Raw genomic sequence first — 21,392 nt, forward strand, 5'->3', positions numbered from 1 at the left:
AACATAACAATTGCCAGACATCAACAACAATTTGAGAGAAGAGACGTTGGCCCCATGCGAGAGGTGATGGACCCACACACCACCCTCGCCCTCGGCAACATATATATATATATATGAGCTCCCCCTCTTCACAAATAATAAAAGTAAAATATTGACTAACCTAACCCCACCCCGAAACAAATAGATTCTAAAGGGAAATAACCTTAGACACAGAAAAGCAGCAAGCCATTACCCACTAACACAATTTTTACTTTTAGTGGGACGTGGCACAGCAAGGACCAGGAAAATCCAGTGGCCCATCAGGAGTGCCTGGAATGGATGACGATGGTGATGGTGATGTCGGTAGTGGTGCTTTTTGCATAGAGTTGAAACATCGAGGAGGCGGTCAGGGGCTCCTCCCGAAGATAAGCAAGCTATATATATCATGTTGCTACAGGGAAAAGCCTACAAGGCAAAAAGAGTCTATTCCCCAAGAAGGCATGGACACGTCTATTTTCGCACTAGTATAACCACAAACTCGTGCAAGGATGAGCGGAAGAGGGAACTGAGGCAGAGCCGTCGCCTTCAATATTGCAAGCAAACAAACAAAATGGGACGTTGTATCATCAAATAATGGTAGACCATGAACGGGGGGATAAACTCTACCAGAACAGAATAGGAACCGAGCAAACTTTTCTGTGCCCTCTGCCACAACAGAATGGGAAAAGAGGAAACTTTTTTTTGTTATTTATGTCCGACAATATAAGATTTGTCGAGGGAGCTTGGGTTTTATGGGAGTGAACGGGTAGGATTCAAGTTGTGTCTATGTTATTTGATGCGAGCAACATAATAATGATTCTCTTTTTTGTATAGAAATCTTAGTTTAAAATGCACTCAATAAACGAAATTTACAATTTCATCAAAACAGATTTAAGCACACTACTAGATAAGAAATTTAAAAGAACTTTAATCCTGTTAACCGAGATCAAGCTATTCATTCATTTCTATTTACATTTCATCTTCTATGTACCTTTTTTTTTTTCTCTTTCCCCTCTCTCTCTCTCTTCCGCTAGCTGGAGACATAGTTCCATTAATCTACTTTTCTCTAGAAACCTCCTCTATTTTCTCTTAGAAGCCTCTAATGATTATTTTCTTACACAACCTAATCATCTTGCTCCCACTTTAATAGAATTTTATTATGAATAACTTCATTTTAAAGTCTTATCTTTATATTTATGCCCACAAATCCATCACAACAACCTCGTCTATATTATACTCATACTTTGCATAATATCATTTCACTATGTAAACATTTATGTAATGTAACAGAATTAAGGGTGCATTTAATTGTAAGCACGAAACTTGTATGAAAAGAAAATAAATTCTAAATAATTGAATTGTCTAAAAATTATTTACATAAAAATTGTCAATTAAACGTGTTTAATTGATTTAATTTTTTATCAAAAAATTATTATATTTTTTTAATTTTTAATATTTGATTGTCATTATTTTTCATGAAAATAAATATTTTTTCTAACTTTTAATGTTTGATTGTCATTATTTTCACAAAAATTATCTATTTTTCTATGGAAAGTGTATCTTTTCTCTTGAAATTTGTCTTTTTTTTTATTTATTAAATTTTATATTAATGCAATATATATTAATAAATTATATATAATTATTTTATCACTACGTCTTAATAAATTATACATATCATTTATCAAAATTTTATATTAATATAATATATATTTATTAATGTCCCTAATTTCACCCCAAATCAAAAATCAAAAATTTTGCAGCCACGCTTCTCCTTCTCGCGGTTGCCGACCACACTCCTCCTTGTGACTGCCAGCCTCGATGTTCCTTCTCATGACCACTGGCCTCGTTGCTCCTCTTTGTGACTGCGACCACGCTTCTTCTTCTCCATTGGATTAAGTCTTCGACGTATATAACAAAGAGGGGACGGAGACATGGACTACTTTTTAATTCTCTGAAAAAATTTGATCCACCGCCATGAAAAAATCTTTTCCAACAAATATCACATGATAAAAAAAAAATACTTTACCTAAAAAGTTAAATTAATTAAATACCTCAAAAGTTCAAATTTAAATAAAAAAATAATTACTTTTCATAAAAAATATAACCAATCGAACGGACTGTATAAGAACATGGTGGAAACCACAGCAACATGGATCGAAATCAAAATACTATCTATATTGGGGATGTAAACAAATCAGAAGACCCATTTAGCAATCTAAAACATCAAATAGCATCAGGAGAAAAATTTATAAAATAAATGCAACTTTACATTAAAGGTCCCATGCATGAGTCAGATAACAGTCCCAATAAAGCTCAAGTTTCAATGTAACAAAATCTTCAAAAAGGTCTTGAAGAATAAATATGTCAAAGATATATGCCAGACAGAGGGCAATATGTTCATAAGGTACATAAATGAAATTAAAAAACTGCCGCCCCCCCCCCCCCCCCCCCAAAAAAAAAAAAAAAAGAAAAAAAAAAACACAACTTAAAAAAGGTAATAAAGCATAAATTGCATAGAGCAGGTATAATGGCCAAAACCCTAGCACTCGGTCACCCACTTCAAGCCAGCTGAGTGCTTTTTGCACTATATCTCAAACTCCAACTAAAGACCTTTTTTTCCCCATAACATAAGCTATCACAGACTCATCCAAGTGACGGAGAATCAGTAACCTCAAAACTTGTCCTACTAATAGCAAACCAAACACCTTCCACGACATTAACGGAATGCAGAAACATCATCCAGCACCACAACCATATTACTTAACAACCTCGTGTTTTGTCCAAGCAAATATTCCACTCCAATTTCTCAGCTTTCATTTCTTGCATATACTTACAATTTTAATTCTCCTCTTTTAACTGCCAAATATGGGCTTCACCAAGGAGAAAACATGACAATCCTAAACTTCTCGTGCTGTTCCTTTCACTCCTCCAATGTAAGAGCCATCTAATTAAAAAAAAAAACCAATGGGCTCCAGTGAGTTTACCCAAAAATCTTTTGAAGTTGGAATTTTCATATCTGGCTTGAGGCTTCTTCGTTTGTACACTCTCCATTGGCCAATTTAGAGTACCGATTCAACTCCTCGGATGAGCTTTGACTTGCACCCAACTCTGTCGTAGCAGAATCTTGGTTAGCATTTACTTCATCCAGGGAGACTTTCTGAAAAGACTTAATCAAATTGGAAGTCAGTCCAACGGGGGGCTGAGAGCCTGAGTCAATGGGAAAGCGACCAGAAGCAGGTATCCATTTTCTCCACTCGTTACGTCTCCTTACCTTGTTTCCCTGCAACATATGGAGTAGAATAAGATCAGCTGAACAAAATTGACTTGAATTGGCAACATTTGAGCCAATATTTCAAATTGCCGCCGTGCAGCATTTCTCATTGCCTGCTGGCACAGATGACAATGCTTTCTTAATTACAAATTATAAAATTCCATAAATGAGTCATAGGATACAATAACCAGCACAAAACAAGATAAAAGCATATTATTTAGGGATATCAATTGGAAAACAAAGGTTACCTGTACTTCTACAACAGATGACGCTCTCAGGGAATCCAATATAAACTGGATGTTGTTTGTCATTTGCTGAACCTGCAAGGTTATAGCCATAAAGCAAACTTGATCTTTGCACAGATAGCACTAATACTTAAAAAGAAAACCAATGAAAATGGCTCCAGTTCTGATATGACAAATGAAGTGCAAACAAAAAAATCACTACAAATATAGGCCCACTTTAAGCATGTAATCAAAGAAAATAACCAGTGACAATTCTTAATTTTATCCTCCTGACTGAAGTGGAGTCCTAAAACATTTCACGGAAGTGGAATAAATGATGGAATTCCTAGATAAAGATGCATCAAAAAGCAGAACCTGCAAGACAACTTCGATGGCTCCTGGATTAGAAAGCACAGGAACTAATAATAAATCACTATTGGAGAAAGAATGCATCATTTTACAAGAATTACAATTATCTACCTCTTGTGCATATTCAGACCTGCTCCAAGATAAAAGAAATGTATCCACTTTAGGAACTTCCCCATTCCCACTATAGTAACAAGAAGAGCTGAGTGGTTAAGAATGTTTTGATGGTCCATCATTCAATTCTGTACCTGTTTCTATCATAGCAGAACTCTTATATGTATACAACTGGAAAAAGAGGCCCGCATACAATGGATAGTTCAACACAGATCGCCATAATACCATCTATTTGATTTCCATTATACAAGATTTTAATTTTCTTTTCCCTACAACTGCAACAATGCAAATTTTTGGATAAAATATAGGTAAACAATGTTTCAAAATGGCAGACAATGTGGGTAAAGATTTGAATTCAGCTATGAATGTATAAAATCAATGAATCTACTTTCATGAGCAAAATTGACAGCAGTCGCTCTACATGACTGTTAAACTAAGGAGAGAGTGACCAGGTAGAGGCAAACAAAACCCAGTTGCATCAAAATTAAGAAAGAAAATGGAAATACAACTAATGGAACCAAAGAAAAAAAGATTGAAAATAAGAAAGAAAACTACTCAAGTTTATTAAAAAAGCCAAGTTTGGGGAATAGAATTTAAGAAGCAGGAGGTGATGGAACAGCCACATGAAAAAATTATAGTGCTGACTGAAATAAACTGAAGAATGGAGGAAGACAAAGAAGATACTGACAAATCATGTCCAGGAAGATCTAGAAATCAATTTAGGACCCAAAGGGATGGGAATCCAAGTCTGACAATTATATCGTATGCCAAAGTCCTTAGGACAAGGTTGAAGGGCAATGGTAAAAAGGAAAAGATGTTATCCAACAAGCAAGACAGATAAGCATTGAACCCAAAAAAGGAAGGCGTGACCAGGTCAAGATAAGAGCCATCAGGACCAATATGGAGTCCTATAAAAAAGAAAAAAAGGTCCTACTATCCTCTATCCATAGGACAATATAATGACAAAGACATCAAATTCTCATCATTAAATGCCCTCAATGATGATGGGAACTCATCCACTGCACTAAATATTATGAAAATGAACACAGAAAATGCTAGCAACCAAAACACAAAGCTCTGATGTTATGTTAGTTGAATAATTGGGCCAATGTAATAGGCTGTAGACATCAATTTAGTGGGTTGAGGCCTGTGTAAATAAAGGCCACGGATAAGCATAGCTGGAGGAATGTTCCAGCATATTACCGGGCAAGTTGTAAAACAAGTGGGGAGGGCATAAGCGCTTTTGGCGCCCATTTAGGCCATAGGTCAGTATAAAAGGAACTGATCTACGCCTCTACCCCTATGTTGAATGAAATCTGGAAATTAGTTTCCCTTTCAATTCTCATTCCCTCTTTCTCTCTAATTCCTTCAATTCTCCTTTTCCCTCCTTCTCTCGCCTTTCTCAATCGATTGAGACTCACTTGTCAGATCAAGAATCTGACAAATTAGTATCAAAGCAGCTTTCCTAGCCAGTGTTTCCGAGGTTTGAGACACAATGGTTGACGGTACTCGCATGAAACAAATGGAGATGCAGATCCAACAGGTCACCGCTACAGTGGTCGAGGTGCAACAATGGGTAGGAAACATGGAGGATGCGATCAAAACCATGGACAAGAAATTGGAAGTGGTGGTGGATCGGTTGAGGGGAGATATGCGCAACCAAATCTGAGAAGAGATGTGGGAGCATAGCAACATGGTTCAAGACCAGATGCAACAATTCATGCTGATGTTCTCAAACCAGGCATATGTGAGAATATCCCCAGACTTTCCCCCTCGTGAGCAATTGGATCCCATACTCCCAAGTATTGGCACGAGCCAAAGGGCGATGGGATCGTTGAAATTAGGGGGTGAACCGAGGGGAATAGGAGGAGTAATGGACAGGAGGCCGAGAATAGTGGTAAACTTCGATCACTCTAATTTTCCAGTGCCTAAATTAGAGCTACCAATGTTTGATGAGACTAAGCCAAGGTGGTGGACCCGGCACTGCGAGAAGCTATTCAATATACATCAAGTGGCCGAGGATCAGAAAGTTAACATGGCCACAACATACCTAAATGATGTAGGGGATATATGGTTTCAAGGCTGGTCTGGAGTAAGAGACGACTACAGTTGGGATGAATTTGTTAGGGGACTGTGTGAACGATTTGGGGAACAGAGGATAGTAGACATTGTAAAAGAATTTAACAAACTGAAGCAACTGAGAATGATCCAGGATTATCAGCTCAAATTCAAAGAGCTGAAGTTGCTTATGCTCCACAAAAACCCCTACTTAACAGAGGATTTTGTGTCGAACTTCATCAGTGGACTGAACGATGATCTCAGATCCATGGTGAAGATGATGAGACCCAAATCGGTGCAAGAAGCCGCAGAAGATGCACTGTTACAAGAACTGATCATTGAGGCCTTAATGAAGAAGCAAAGGGGGCAGAGCAGGGGGGTGAATCCAGGAATGATGTTATCTGGAGGCAGGATGTAGAACAAAGAAAATTTTAGAGGAACAAGGGTGAAATACTTGACCAATAGCCCCCATGACTCAAACTTGCCTCCAAGAGACAAGATCTTTGAGCAAAGAAGGATTGCGGGTTTGTGCTTTAGGTGCGGGGACAGGTATACCTCTGGACACCAATGCAAGAAACAATTGCTCTTATTAGAAGGGGCACAAGGAACAGAAGAGGAAGAGATCTCTATGGAGGAAGAAGATGAAGAAGAGGGAGGAGGAGCCATTTCCTTACACGCTATAAAAGGAATGGCTAGTAGCAAGATTATAAAGGTGGTCGGGAAGATCCAAGAGAGTACCCTCATGGTCTTAATCGACAATGAGAGTACCCACAATTTCATAGATGAGGGCACGGCTAGAAAGATAAAGTGGCCGTTAGTTAGCACCCAACCACTCTCAGTAACCGTGGCCAATGGAAACAGGGTCATCAGCAAATTCACTTGCGTGGGATTTTGCTGGGAAATGCAAGGGGAAGACTACCAAGCTAACCTAAGGTTGCTCGAGTTAGGGGGATGCGACATTGTTCTTGGGGTTGATTGGATGAAGGAGGTGAGTCCAATCAGCTTTGATTTTAACAAAATGGAGGTTACCCTAGAGAAAGACGGAATGAGGGTGGTATTACAAAGGAATGTGGAAGTGGGAGCTTGCAATATGATCAAAGGGAAAAAGTTGCAAAGGCTGTTCAAAAAGAAGGTGTCACAAGTAGCACAACTATTTTCAATTAAGGCCACTAAACAGTTGGGATTGGAGAATGAAGGAGGCTCATCAACCACACCCACTTGGCAAGTACACAATTTGGCTCTCCTTGATGCACTTTTAATTGAATATCAAGATTTATTTATAGAGCCTAAGACCCTTCCCCCTCAAAGATCTTTTGATCACACCATACCCCTTTTACCTAATGCTGAACCAGTGAACATTAGATCCCACCGATACCCCCCAAAACTTAAATCTGAAATTGAGAAGCTTGTCAAGGACATGCTAACCCAATTTGTGATCCGACCTAGTCATAACCCATTTGCTTCTCCCGTCTTATTAGTCAAGAAGGATGGAACATGGAGATTCTGTATCGATTACAAACAACTCAATGCCATTACTATCAAAGACAAATTTCTCATTCCTATTATTGAGGACCTTTTGGATGAACTTAAATATGCCTCTGTTTTCTCCAAGCTGGACCTGAGGTCGGGATACCATCAAATTAGGATGGATCCTAATGACATTTCCAAAACAGCCTTCAAAACACACTATGGCCATTTTGAATTCACTGTCATGCCTTTCGGCCTAACCAATGCACCAGCCACATTTCAAGCCATCATGAACCAAATCTTTGAACCGTACCTTAGAAAATTTGTGCTGGTTTTCTTTGATGATATTTTGGTTTACAACCCCTCCTTTGACCAACAACTAGACTATCTTGGGGCTATATTCAAGATCTTGAGGTTCAATCAATTGTACATCAAGAGGTCAAAGTGTGTTTTTGTACAAAAATAAGTGGAATATCTGAGGCATATTATCTCAGGGGCTAGAGTGGGAACAGACCCCAAGAAGATTGAAGCCATTGTGGACTGGCCAAAACCTACAAACATTAGAGCCTTGAGAAGGTTCTTAGGGCTTACAGGGTACTACAAAAAATTTGTAAGGAACTATGAGACAATAAGTAGACCTTTAACGAAGATGCTGAAAAAGGACAACTTTTAATGGAGCCCGCAAGCAAAGGAAGCTTTTGAGCAGCTAAAAAAGGCATTAAGTGAAGTCCCGATGCTAGGCCTACCCGATTTTAGCAAGCCATTTGTGTTGGAGACTGATGTCAGCAACCATAGAATAGGGGCAGTTCTTTCCCAGGAGGGCAAACCCTTGGCTTTCCTAAGCCAATCCTTGGCTCCTAGACACCAAGGCCTTAGCATATACGAGAAGGAACTAATGGCAGTAAAAAAGTGGCGACACTACCTGGAAGGGAGAAAATTTGTTATAAAAACGGACCATGAAAGCCTCAAGTTCTTGCTACAACAAAGGTCGCACACCCAATTACAGAATAAAGGCATGGCCAAACTTATGGGATTGGATTATGTAATCCAATTTAGGAAAGGAAAAGAGAATATTGCAGCAGATGCCTTGTCTCGCTGCCAAGAAGAGAGAGCTTGTGAAGCCATTTCAGCAGTAGTCCCAGATTGGTTACAAGAAGTGAGTAACAGTTACCAACAAGGAGAATGGGCCAAAGGCTTATTAGAATAGCTAAGTGTGGATGCCAATAGCAAACCAAGTTACTCACTGAACAATGGAGTGGTCCGGTACAAAAGAAGACTGGTTATCGGGGACAGTGAAGCATTGAAAAGCAAGATCCTACATGCACTCCATGAGTCCCCCATCGGAGGACATTCTGGCATTTAGAATACCTACCAGAGGGTACAATAGGTATTCTTTTGGCCTCAACTTAAAAAATATGTTTGGGACTATGTGATGAGGTGTGATGTGTGCAGAAGGTGTAAGCATGAGTCAGTGGCCCATCCAGGCCTTTTACAACCCCTACCCCTACCACTACCAGATCAGGCGTGGACTAACGTCACTATGGATTTTATAGAAGGGCTTCCTCGGTTGGAAGGGAAGGATTGCATTATGGTGGTGGTAGATAGGTTTTCGAAATTCAGCCACTTTATTGGTTTATCCCACCTATACACAACTCAAGAAGTAGCAAGGATATTTATGGACAATGTGGTGAAGTTGCAAGGCATACCACAGTCCATAGTTTCAGACAGAGATTGAATATTCACTAGCCTATTCTGAAAGGAATTGATGAGGTTGTTAGGCACTAAACTATTGATGTCAACGACCTATCACCCTGAGGCAGATGGCAAAACAGAAAGGGTGAACCAATCACTGGAGCTATACTTAAGATGTTTTAGTTTCCTATAGCCTAGGGGATGGCACAAATGGTTGGCAGTTGCCAAGTGGTGGTACAACTCGACTTTCCACAGCTCCATCCAAATGACACCATTTGAGGCCTTTTATGGCTACAAACCAAGGCTCCTACCAACCTTGGCCGAACACTCTATAGTGGCGGTTGTAAGTACTTACTTGTAACAAAGACAAGAGGCTATGAGACTAGTGAAAACGGAATTGGCCAAAGCACAAAATCGAATGAAGCAAATGGCTGATAAGAAACAGAGTGAACGGGTATTCTCAGTGGGAGATGAAGCCTACCTTAAGCTAAGCCCACAGCACCTCAAAGCCTTATCCCAACAGCCAATATCCAAGCTCAGCCCTAGGTACTATGGGCCATTTCCAATAATAGAGAAAATTGGGACAATAGCCTACAAGTTGCTCCTACCGAAGAGAACATAGATACACCCGGTGTTCCACGTCTCCCTCCTTAAGAAGGCCACCAGTACACAACAATGCAACACCTCACTGCCTCCCATGACTAGAGAAGAAAAGGAGGATGTCATGCCCGCAGCCATCTTAGACAGAAGAGTGGTCCGCAGAAATGGAGCCACCCTCATCCAAGTCCTAGTCAAGTGGTCATCCCTCCATGAAGACAACAACACTTGGGAGTATCTCCCAGACCTTCTCCGACAATTTCCAAACTCTGCCAGCCTGCTACATATTTCTTGAGGACAAGGAATGCATTAAGGGGAGGGGATTATTATGTTAGTTGAATAATTGGGAATGTAATAGGCTGTAGACATCAATTTAGTGGGTTGAGGCCTTTGTAAATAAAGGCCACGGATAAGCATAGCTGGAGGAATGTTCCAGCATGTTACCGGGCAAGTTGTAAAGCAAGTGGGGAGGGCATAACCGCTTTTGGTGCCCATTTAGGCCATAGATCAGTATAAAAGGAACTGATTTACGCCTCTACCCCTATGTTGAATGAAATTTGGAAATTAGTTTCCCTCTCAATTCTCGTTCCCCCTTTCTCTCTAATTCCTTCAATTCTCGTTCCCTCTTTCTCTCTAATTCCTTCAATTCTCCCTTTCACTCCTTCTCTCGCCTTTCTCAATCAATCGAGACTCACTTGTCAGATCAAGAATCTGACATCTAACAAACTTTCCAAAACTTGGCCCTTTTTCTCATTGGCCCTACATAACATAAAGAGCACGTAGGACATCATAGGGTCGCAAATAAGCCGAGCTAATAGTGAGCGGCTCAATGTTTGACTCGATAAAAATTCGCCTATTAAGGTAAATGAACCGAACTTGAGCTTAAATTTGAAGCTCGATTTTTAAAAAAGCTAAGTTTAAACTCAGTAAAGCTTGGCTCGTTAGCTCGCGAACTGGTCCAATTAGAAATTCATGATTAGCTTGTGAAAACATACTTGTTTATAAATGCATTAATAAATTTATTCATAATTTTATAAATATATCATTTTGTGATTAGATAATATATGTATGTATAATATATTAGATATATATTTTATAAATATATTATTTAACATATATACATATCATCATTATATGTATTTATAAAATATAAAATATAAATACACTTTTCCTCTGCCCAAGAAACCATTTTTCTTTGTTTCTCTCTCTTGCCAATAAACCCACTTTTCCTCTTCCTCTCTCTCCTCTCTTTCACTCCTCCAGCCGTCTACATTTTCTTGTTCCTCTTCCCTTCGCCACCTTCCTCTCACCACTGCCTCACCTCTTGCTGCCAATCGCCGTTACATCCTCCATCTTTGTCGCATCTCGCCCTCGCTGCACACCCCTCCCTCTGCTACCGTTGCCGCACAACCTCCTCTTCTAGTGGTGCGAGCTTGAGCTCGACTTGTCAACTGAATTGACAAGCCGAGCTCGAGCTTGAGCTCAGGTTTGCCAAGCCAAGCCAAGCCAAGGCTCGGTTGCAACCCGAGGCCACCAAGCATGGAGTTTCTTTGGCAAGTCATTCGCATTTCACACTCCATATAAATTCAGGGATAACAAGAAGAAGTATAGGGATACAATAAACAATTAACAAAAAGCAATTCTGAGAACTTAGCTAGATTCCTTCTTGCTATGTGACCTAATAGGTAGTGGCTGGGTACTAGCTGCAATTGTATGCTCAAAACAGATGGTGCAGGCTATTGGAGCAAAAAGCATGAATAATCAATATAATTGATCATAGGAAGAGAAACAAGAGCTAAATTATAGGCAATGTTAAAATATATGTCTGTACATGTAGGAAACATGAAGGTTCAAAACCTATAGCACTTGAAATTCAAACAAGAGTAAATATTGCAAGCAATAGAAGCTAGCAAGTACATCACAGGAATATGTGATAGCTTGAGCCCTGAGGTTTAGATACCTACACCTACAATACTCAACACCCGGACAAAAATAAATATTGCAAAGAATAGAAGTTTGCAAGTACATAAAATTACATATTTTGAAGAATAAGCTAGCATACAACTCGAACTAATGGATAAATTGATAAAAGGGATGGTGCAGTTTCAACAGACAGGAAGCATTTAAGAATTTATTTGGCAGCCTTGACAACAGTGCTCTTGAAACAACAAATACCAGAGAATCAGAGGCCAAAAAAGTTATTATTTAATAAAGTGAAAAGCTTGGTAACATAGGTTACAAACAGTGGATAAATGTCACTCAAATGCGTAGAACTGTAAATACTTGGCAAGTAGGATACGAGATCACGACAAAACTGTCATGTACCTAGGAGTATAGGAGGGTCAATGTTGTAATAGGAATATAATAAAAGGGGAGTAATCTTGTAATAGGTTTATAATAACTGTTAGGATATATTGTTAGCAAGTGGTTAGGCTGTTAGAAGTCAATGATGCCTATATAAGGCTGCTGTTAGGAGTTTATTGGATATGCTTGAATTGATGAATTGAAATTTCAAACTCTATTCTCTCTCTTAATTCTCTCTCTCGGTTCTTCTTCTCTTTCCTCCCCTTTTCTCTTTGTTTTAGTTCTAAATCTCCTTTCCTTTCTGCTTTCTCTTCCCTAAATCCTTCCAAATTCCTATCACAACCCTAGCCAAACCCTAGGACTGTGACAATTGGTATCAGAGCAACCAATCCTTGGCTGTGATTTGATTCGATTTGAAGAGAGCCAGCCATTCAAGTTGTGAATTCTAGCAGTATGTGTTCAAATTTTGCAGGTTAAATTAGCCTCAGTGATTCCGTCGGAGGAATTCTCGGCTGAGAATCTGGATTACGGTCCAGATTGTGAAGGCGTGTGAAACCGACTTGGCTAGGCCGTTCCGTCGGTGCTTCCAAGAACTCTTGGAGCAATTTCAGCTAATCAGAATTAGTAGGCGAGCAACCCAGGCGATTTCAATAGGAGAATTTCGATCGATTCGTTGGCTATAATTTCAGTTCGAAATTTGAAGGTGATTAGGTCAGGCGGTTGAGTGAACAGCGATTTCGACGGAGGCGACGCGAACATAGGAGCATTCGTAGTTGGTGATCGGAGGTGAGCGGATAGTTTTTTCTGCTGGAACCAAGCGTTTTCCTTGGCGATTATATGAAGCAATTCAGGTGAAGTCTATAAACAAGCCGATGGTCGGACAGTGATTGGGAGGGTCGCGGCTGTTGCAAGTCGGGAACAGCAGGCGGAAAAGGTTCCGTAATCCACTGCGACTTGAATATTGGAGGCAACGCTCCTCAGGGAAGAAGCACCAACTGAAGTCAGAATTGAACTTGGATTTGGAAGGCGTCGCCGAGTAGAGCAAACTCGGAATTGAAAAGCAAAGCCGAGCAAAGCCACTTCGGTTCGGAAGTGAAGACGATGCAAGCTAGGAGAGGTCCGCAGCAATACTGAGTTGAAATTGGAGGCGAATTCGAGTGGCGCAGCAGTAGTTTCGTGGCTAGAAACATTGCTAATCTCAGCCTAGATTTGAAGACGTGTGAAGGTGAAGCATACTTCGAAAATTGACGCAAATTAGGAAGTTGACAATGAGAAGCAAGTTCCTACGCCACTATTGAACATCAGCGAGTTGCTGGTCCAGAGGCGTTTCAAAGAAGTGATTGGGTGAAGCGAGCAGAAGGTTGACGCTCAGCCACGAATTGCAGTAAGTTTGTTCGAAGTGGATGGGCGAAGCAATTTCGACAGATTTGGGAGCCAATTCATAGATTACTGCAACCATCGATTCTCAATTCCAGAGAATTCTGTTGGTTGCATCACAATTGATCAAAGGAAACGAACAGCCCAGGTGATTCTGAATCGGAAAGTATCACAGAGCACGCGATTTGTAAGGGGTTGAGTTGAGCCAATTGTATCACAAGAAGTTGCAAAGTCCAGTGATCGTGGTGGCGAAACAAGCCAGGCAGCTTTGGCGATACCGAATTTCTGATAACCTCTCGTTTGAATTTGAAGGTGAAAAGGAGCGAGCGAATCTCCGAGGCCAATCAGAAACGTGTTTCAGCTGACTCTGAGAGTAATTCCTTAGCCTTCGGTTTATTCTTCGGGAACAATTCCAACAATTCCAGAGAGTTAGGCATTGGAGACAGAGAAGCAACAAGGAAATTTCTGAGTAAATCTCGGAATTGATTCCGACGCAAGAGGAGGTGTGTGTCGACTGATAATTAAAGGTGACGTGGCCAAATTGGTGGGATCAAAGACTGCCTCACAGTAGCGACGGAACCAGCAGACTTCAGCTGCTGCAGTCGTGAAATTTCTGCCATGACGAACAAAGCTTGCATGAGACCATGGGAGCCTAACTTGCAGCAGAAAGATGTTGCATGTTTAGCTGGAGATAGACATCAGGGGAAGTTTGGCCAAAAGCCTTATGCATGGGAAAAGAAGTTGGAGATGGGGATCAGCCAATTGGACAAAGGAACAAGAAGTGTGGTACATGAATCGAGCAAAGAATTCGGCCAAATGATACGTGAAATGTTACAAGAGTTTGCAATGATACTATCTAAGGAGTATCATTACAGGTTTCCCACCGAATACTTTGAGGATTATCATGGGAGTTTTAACAAAGAAGACTACCTTAAAATGGAGCAGCCGAAGGAGAAAGCAAGAAGTCGAGAAGCGGATTCACTACCTATCTCCAATGTGGAGTGGAAGAAGTGTACCGGTTCCAGCAGAATTATCAAGGAGGAATGCAACATTAGTGATGATATTGGTGGTGAATGGGATTATCCAAAGAGAATCTGTGATGAACAGATTAATAAGGCAGCATTTGAGGAACTGATCGAGGAAGCTAAAGCCAATCCGTTACCTCTGGTGATTAGAGCAGGGATGGAAGGATCGGAGGGTGTTCCAAATCAGAATTTTATCATAAATGGAATTGATGGTGGAGCTTCTAATGATACTTTTCCATTGCCTATGGTTTCGGATAATAACAAGCCTGGATTGAATTTTTGTAACAGAAGATTATTGGAGAAGGAAGCTGTGGCGAGCAAGCTTCTGAAATATTCTGGTGAGCAAAAAGAAGAAGGTGTTGCTGAAGTGGAGAATAAAAATGTTGAGAGTGAGCTTCGGGAATATTCTGAGAAACAGAAAGAAGATGTTGCTAAATTACCGACAAGGGCAGATGATTTGTTTGTTGGAAAACCTCCATATGAGGACATTAAGGGTCTGGATTTCTTGGTATTGGAGCAGCCGGAAGTGACAATTTTGAGTGGTCATGTTGAAAGGAAGCCGATTATTGAGCAACATTCACATCTTCAAGTAGAAATTAACTCAGCTAATGATCCATTCAAGATTGAATCCACCTTTCCTCTGCCCCTTTCAAATTTCTTCCAGGTGAGGAACTTGCTTAGGGACAAGCACCTTCTGCAGCTTGGGTCTCCTATTTCATCAAGCACTCACAGATTTGAACTTGAAATCATTGAGGCCAATCAGGTTGCTTCTATTGCAGCTCTAAGCCAAATTATGTTTGGGATGGATCTTGCAAACTTAAGAACAAAGAAGAAGAGGCCTAAGAGGAGAAAGAAGGAAAGACGAATGAAGCAAATAGAAAAGGTTGGAATTGGATGAAGAAAGAGCAACTCAACGATAATAAGTTTCTTGGGAACAAGAAACATTTTAAGGCGGAGGGAATTGTCATGTACCTAGGAGTATAGGAGGGCCAATGTTGTAATAGGAATATAATAAAAGGGGGGTAATCTTGTAATAGGTTTATAATAACTGTTAGGATATATTGTTAGCAAGTGGTTAGGCTGTTAGAAGTCAGTCAATGATGCCTATATAAGGCTGCTGTTAGGAGTTTATTGGATATGCTTGAATTGATGAATTGAAATTTCAAACTTTATTCTCTCTCTTAATTCTCTCTCTCGGTTCTTCTTCTCTTTCCTCCCCTTTTCTCTTTGTTTCAGTTCTAAATCTCCTTCCCTTTCTGCTTTCTCTTCCCTAAATCCTTCCAAATTCCTATCACAACCCTAGCCAAACCCTAGGGCTGTGACAAACTCCAAGTTGTTTAGCTACCAAAAATTACTCAGCAAAATGCAATAATTCGGATTAGGGCACATGTTCAACACTCCATCAATGGTCCAGCAGTCTAGCCAGCCAAAAAGAAAACAAACACAAAACAAAAGGGAGGGTGTCAAGTCAAAGTATGTCAGCATGCAAGGAGGAATGGTACCTACTTGATGGTCTCTACATCTCATGGCGAGCCTATGGGAATTCAGACATGGAGGAGTAGGCACAAAAAAATTACAGGTTGGAGGTAGCATTGCAGGACTTGGCAATATCATAATCAATACAGGTGTATTGCTAGTGGACCATTTTAAAGAGGGGGATCAATCAGATTCAATGAGATATTGACTTGAAGAGGGAACTGAATTATTGGAAAGGCAAGCATTCTCATCAGGTTGTCATAGACTTTGGATTCCCAATGAAGAAAAAGATGACTCGGTTAAGATGGAGGGAGAAATGAAAGATATGAACTGAAATCTTTCAATGACATTTTGATGAGTTGGAGGGATTCTTTTTTCTTTGGAGATGGTTTTAGGCATCGAAAGCCATATCTAAGATTGCTTCTTTGTTTGCATGACAATGCAAGGTAAAATCTTAGCCATTGAAAGCATGATGAAATCAAATTCACATCTAGTTGTACAAAGAGTCATTAACTGTTTGATTGCTAAAGATTTACAGACTTTGGCTCTATGCACATTTGGCATGTAATACAGCAGGGCTTATATCGGTCAGAGATGTACTAGAGTAGGCAAAAGAGGGAGGGAAAAAACTTGATTTGGTCCATTTGGCCTTCTTGTCATTGATAAGGAAAACCATAACAAGAGATCTTTCGATGATGTAGAAGCTCCTTTTCTCAAGTTCATGCAAATTTTGTCTATCCTACTGAGTTGGGTGTCGAGAAGAGTTTATCTACACTTGAACCAGTGTTTAGATTCAGTGCACAGGTGGAACTCTCTTGGTGCCTTTTATTAATAATTATTATGCACATAATAACCAAAAATACTATTTATTAACACATATATTATTATAGGAAAAGAATCAGAGTGCGCCGATATTATCAACATTGGCAGCTTCTAATTATTGACAAGATCGGATACCATCAATGGCTAAATCAAAATAGTTGAGTTGCCTCTGATTTGGGGAATATTTTTACATTCAATATATTTTGATTTCAGTCAAGGTAGAATTTGTTAACCAAGATATGGGATGAAAAAGGTCAGATATGAGAAGCATTTCGGATGTTTGTCATTTTTAACGTGTTAAATTATTCCTTTCACTGATTTTTTAAATTATTTTATTCAATTTTATATTTTATTATCTATTATGGAAATATGTTTTGGTAATTTTTAATCATCTGTGGAATTATAGTAATTCCACCAATAATTATTTCTACTTGCTGAATCTTTTTAGAATCTATTTTTGAATATGGATTTAGAAAATAAAACACTATTTTTAATTTTTATTTTTATTTTTATTTTTTGACAATTCACATTAATCATAAAACACTATTTTAATCATAAATTTGTTGTTGATGTTAACATACAGTTTTGAATGAATTTGGTAATAGGGATATTTTGGTAAAAAGTCCTTATCTTGGTGCTTATCATAGCATTTAACAAACATGGAAAAAAAAAAGTATAATTCTCAATTAATTCCAAGAAAATTAACAAACAGTCTGATATAAATCTTGAAATGTTTCCTACCCTTATCTTGACCATTCAATATCTTGGTCTGAAAAGCATTCCAAGTTTATTTTGATACTCCCTTATCTTGCTTATTTTAACAAACGCTACCCAAGAATATAGTCAGTTAAACCAACGGTTCAACAGGGAAAAACACTTCTATGACATATGGAACTGTCACTCTGGTGAAAGTTCTCATACAGCAGCACTGTCACATGAAAAGAGGCTGTACACAATACCTCCTCTGAAAATTAGCTGGTTTTTTAAGTCATTCTTGCAATAGTCACTCTCTATGCATGCTTTGACTAACAATTATTTTAGTTGAAGTAACAGAATGCACTTGTTTACAAGCTCATACTTACAAATGAAAACAGGACTTGATCAAAATTTAGACACTATTATTGACTAGAAAGCATGCCCAATTGGAACTTTAAAAAATTATTGAAGTATGACAGCATTTTGCAAGATTGGAAAGCAGAACAGGACAGAAATTGAGAACACTTTAAGGTTGTAACCAGAACTCGACAAATATCCTCACAGGATTAAGTTAGCATAACAAGAATCTTTTAAATGCAGACTACTAGATAACAGTTGCTCAGTGAAAGCACATTAATAAACAAATGGCAAACTGCTAAAGCCAATAATTTGTCACCAAGTAAAGGCAACTTTCCAAGCTTAATTAAAGAGGAACAGGCTGAATTTGGAAATTACATTAAGTACTATTCTTTTCAGGTGATATGCATTAACATGTACGAACAGTTATTTCATTTTGGCATGGTACAAATCTCAAAGATAGCCTCAACCTCAGTGGCATTTATCAGTTTCACAGCAAAAATGTTCAACTGCAAAGAATTCTCATCATGAGTGACAAAATAAATAGTAAACTTAAAAATGGAACATATATATAAATGGTGAATAATCAATGCAGGTACCACGTTGCTAATAAAAGGAAAAGAAAGTAAGGAGGCAAGAAGAAAATTAGTCACTACGCATTTCAAATACTAGAATGGATTAGAAATACCGATTACGACTAAATTTAAAGAAACACCGAAAAAGTGAATATGGGAAACATGAATGACTCACTCGAGGAAATCCAGAAATTAAATCAATGGGAACCCAACCCTCATCATCCATCTTGGACCTTAAAAAGTCGTCCTTTACCAAATTGTCATCACTGGAATAAGCATATAAGAATGATAAGAGAAAAAGAAAAAAATAAGTTGCGGAGCCAAGTGTGGCCAAAATTATTAAGTTACCTGAAGTAATAGTCTATCTGATTGACTAATAAAGTAGGCAGAGTAGCACTCGCATCTGCAAATGGGTAAAACATTGGTGGTGGAGTTGGTGGCGGTGGTGGTGGTGGTGGTGGTGGTGGTGGTGGTGGTGGTGGTGCAGTATGGATGAATGGCACACCCCTGAAGGAATCTGGAGGCAGTGGCGGGACATACATAAATGGGGATGTCATATCTGAAGCCAAAACAGAAGCAAGTTCTGAGATCGTGAGATAAAGACAAATGCATAAAGAAAAATAAACCTCACCTAGCAAAAATAGATAAATAAATAATAAACCTACCGAAACCCATAGGATTTCCAAAGGGTCTCCCAAACTGGGGCACAATGAAGGGAGTAGAACCCGGCGGTGGTGGCCCTATGAAACCCCTATGTGGAGCCATATGCTGTGGTAGATGAACGTCTCTAGGATTAGAACTTCGTGAAGCATTCCTATCACGGTCTTGATCACGCCTGCTACCATGCGTATTATGACGGCCCCCAAAGTTGCTCCTCCGGGAAAAATTTCGCTGTGAAGACTGATCATTCACTGGATGAGAATGAGAAACAAAGCCTCCAATTGGTCTTCCTTCCCAACTATTGCCCTTGTAAGGATGTTCACCAAGAGAAGAATCCGGCAATGCTGGTACCAATGCACCATAAGGCATTTCAAACAGAGCGTATGGTGGTGGCGGCGGGGGGCCCCGACTAAAGCCACTCACCGCTGATCCAACCCCAGTCCCGCCACCACGTTTTCCTGATCTTTGCCGAACTGGGATTGTTTGGCTTGGAGTCGAACTAGGGTTTGGATTAGCATCAACGTGCTTCTGATTCTGAGGTGAATTCGAAATTACAGGACCCTAAAAGAAAGGGATAAACGCATTATCATGGCTGCAAACAGAGAACATGAATCAAAATATTACATCCTAAAGCTTAGTAATTATAAAACCATGTACTTATGGACATTACACCAGGATGTACAAATATACAATTTATAGAAAGGTGCAGATTCACGCATAAGTATATATAGGATTTTGCATGCATATAATCAATCCTTTTAAGTCCTAAAAATTGGTAATCCTAGAACTACAAAGTTACGCATACAAATTGGTTTTGTGAGAACTGAACCTGCGAGGTGGAAAGGGAAGGGTCGGAGACAGGCTTAGAAGAATCCGATGTTGATTTGGAAGGAGTCCGAGTAGACTCTGATAGAGCGGGCCAGGAAACAGCACCGCCGATGAGAGGGCCTACGCCGGCGACGACGCCGTTTAAGGGTTTGTTCCAAGCTGGCTTCTTGAGATTACCGGCATTGCTTTGATTGCTATCGGAGTTCCCCGCAGGAGCCTCGGCGGAACGAGGGGAATCGGATAACACAGCTTGGTCCCCGGCGGGGAGCAGCGATGGCGGTGGCGACGGAGAGGCCGACACGACCTGAGCCCACGCAGCTCGCTTGCTGTCGACGTCGGGGGGAGGCGGAGACGACGGCGTGAGGGTGTTGGGTGGAGATCCGGCCGCCATGGCCGTCAAAACTAGGGTTGATGAATAAGAACTAAGAAGAGGTTTTTGGCGAGCAACAGATGCTTCCAACGAAGATAGAAGAGATTAATACGCTAGAAGAAGGAAGGTGATTTGGCGAAGGGGAGATGGAAAATTAGGGTTTTCTGGAGGAAGGGATCGGCATTGAAAAGCGTTCGATCGATCGATCAATCTCAGGTTTCTTTCCTTCCTTCCTTCCTCTCTCTTTCTTTGCCGTTTGTGTTGTTTTGGAGTGACTGCGGTGCGGTGCCTCTCACAGCTATCTGTTATGCTTCCCAATTACCCAAATAACCTCTTTTTTCCTCTTGCCTTTCTCACCCAATTTACCCTTATACCCCTCCTGCTTATCCTTTACTTCCATGCTGCCCCTCCTTGCCGCGGCAATTATCTCCTAATTTCTTTTTCCTAAATAATAATAAAATTGGCTAGTAGGGGAACGGGGAAGGCTCGGGTGGTCAATCATTATCACTTTACCGTAACTTTCCATTGGCTGGCCGACCCTTGATGATGATGATGCATATCATATTATCAATTATTTTTAAAATTATCATCCTTCCTTGCTGATATTGTTCATATCGTAACTAAATTTAAGGCACCTTTGTGATGATCTTAAATGTTATATGACCATATTAATCTACTTTAAATACTTAAATTAGAGATTCATTTGAGTTTAAGAAAAGCATCACAGAAATATTAAAAATGCGAGATCCGTATAAAATTTGTATACATATACCTCTCACCCTTATTTTTTTAATATTTTACGAATAATATGACCGTGATAAGGGACGTGATTGTCTATTAATTATTCTCGACAATAAAATTTATTTTATAATTATTGATAATGATTGGTTAGATTGTAATTTTTTCATCATTATTATCTCTAATATGAACGCATTTGTGAAAAATAATTAATAGTTTAAAATGCTTATAGATTATATTTTATAACAATAACATATATAATCAAGCGTTTAATTAATTCGAGACATTTAACTATAACAAGCTTATTTGTGACATCATTTTCTTTACTTTTAAGTAGATAATAATGAAATTAAACAA

The 21,392-nt window shown here is 39.5% G+C and overlaps 1 protein-coding gene across 1 annotated transcript; it reads right to left on the reverse strand.

Annotated features, from left to right (window-relative positions):
• Positions 1-2,255: 2,255 nt before the first annotated feature.
• On the reverse strand, positions 2,256-20,596 carry LOC127807765 (la-related protein 1B-like). Its single transcript, XM_052345826.1, has 6 exons — positions 19,929-20,596; positions 19,105-19,660; positions 18,788-18,998; positions 18,615-18,705; positions 3,538-3,609; positions 2,256-3,298 (listed from the first exon to the last, which is right to left on the reverse strand). The coding sequence occupies exons 1-6, from the start codon at positions 20,316-20,318 to the stop codon at positions 3,029-3,031; spliced, it is 1,590 nt and encodes a 529-aa protein (XP_052201786.1). The 5' UTR covers positions 20,319-20,596; the 3' UTR covers positions 2,256-3,028.
• Positions 20,597-21,392: the final 796 nt, after the last annotated feature.

This window comes from Diospyros lotus, chromosome 8, assembly GCF_014633365.1.
Source record: "Diospyros lotus cultivar Yz01 chromosome 8, ASM1463336v1, whole genome shotgun sequence".
Taxonomy (NCBI): Eukaryota; Viridiplantae; Streptophyta; class Magnoliopsida; order Ericales; family Ebenaceae; genus Diospyros; species Diospyros lotus.

Bases quoted from the DNA above. Each gene is read 5' to 3' on its own strand.
- LOC127807765 (XM_052345826.1), bottom strand. From the start codon at position 20,318: ATGGCGGCCGGATCTCCACCCAACACCCTCACGCCGTCGTCTCCGCCT. The intron at 19,661-19,928 runs GTTCAGTTCTCA...CCTTTCTTTTAG, and splicing joins CTTCCCTTTCCACCTCGCAG to GGTCCTGTAATTTCGAATTC. The intron at 3,610-18,614 runs GTGAGTCATTCA...ATAACCTTGCAG, and splicing joins TAATTTCTGGATTTCCTCGA to GTTCAGCAAATGACAAACAA.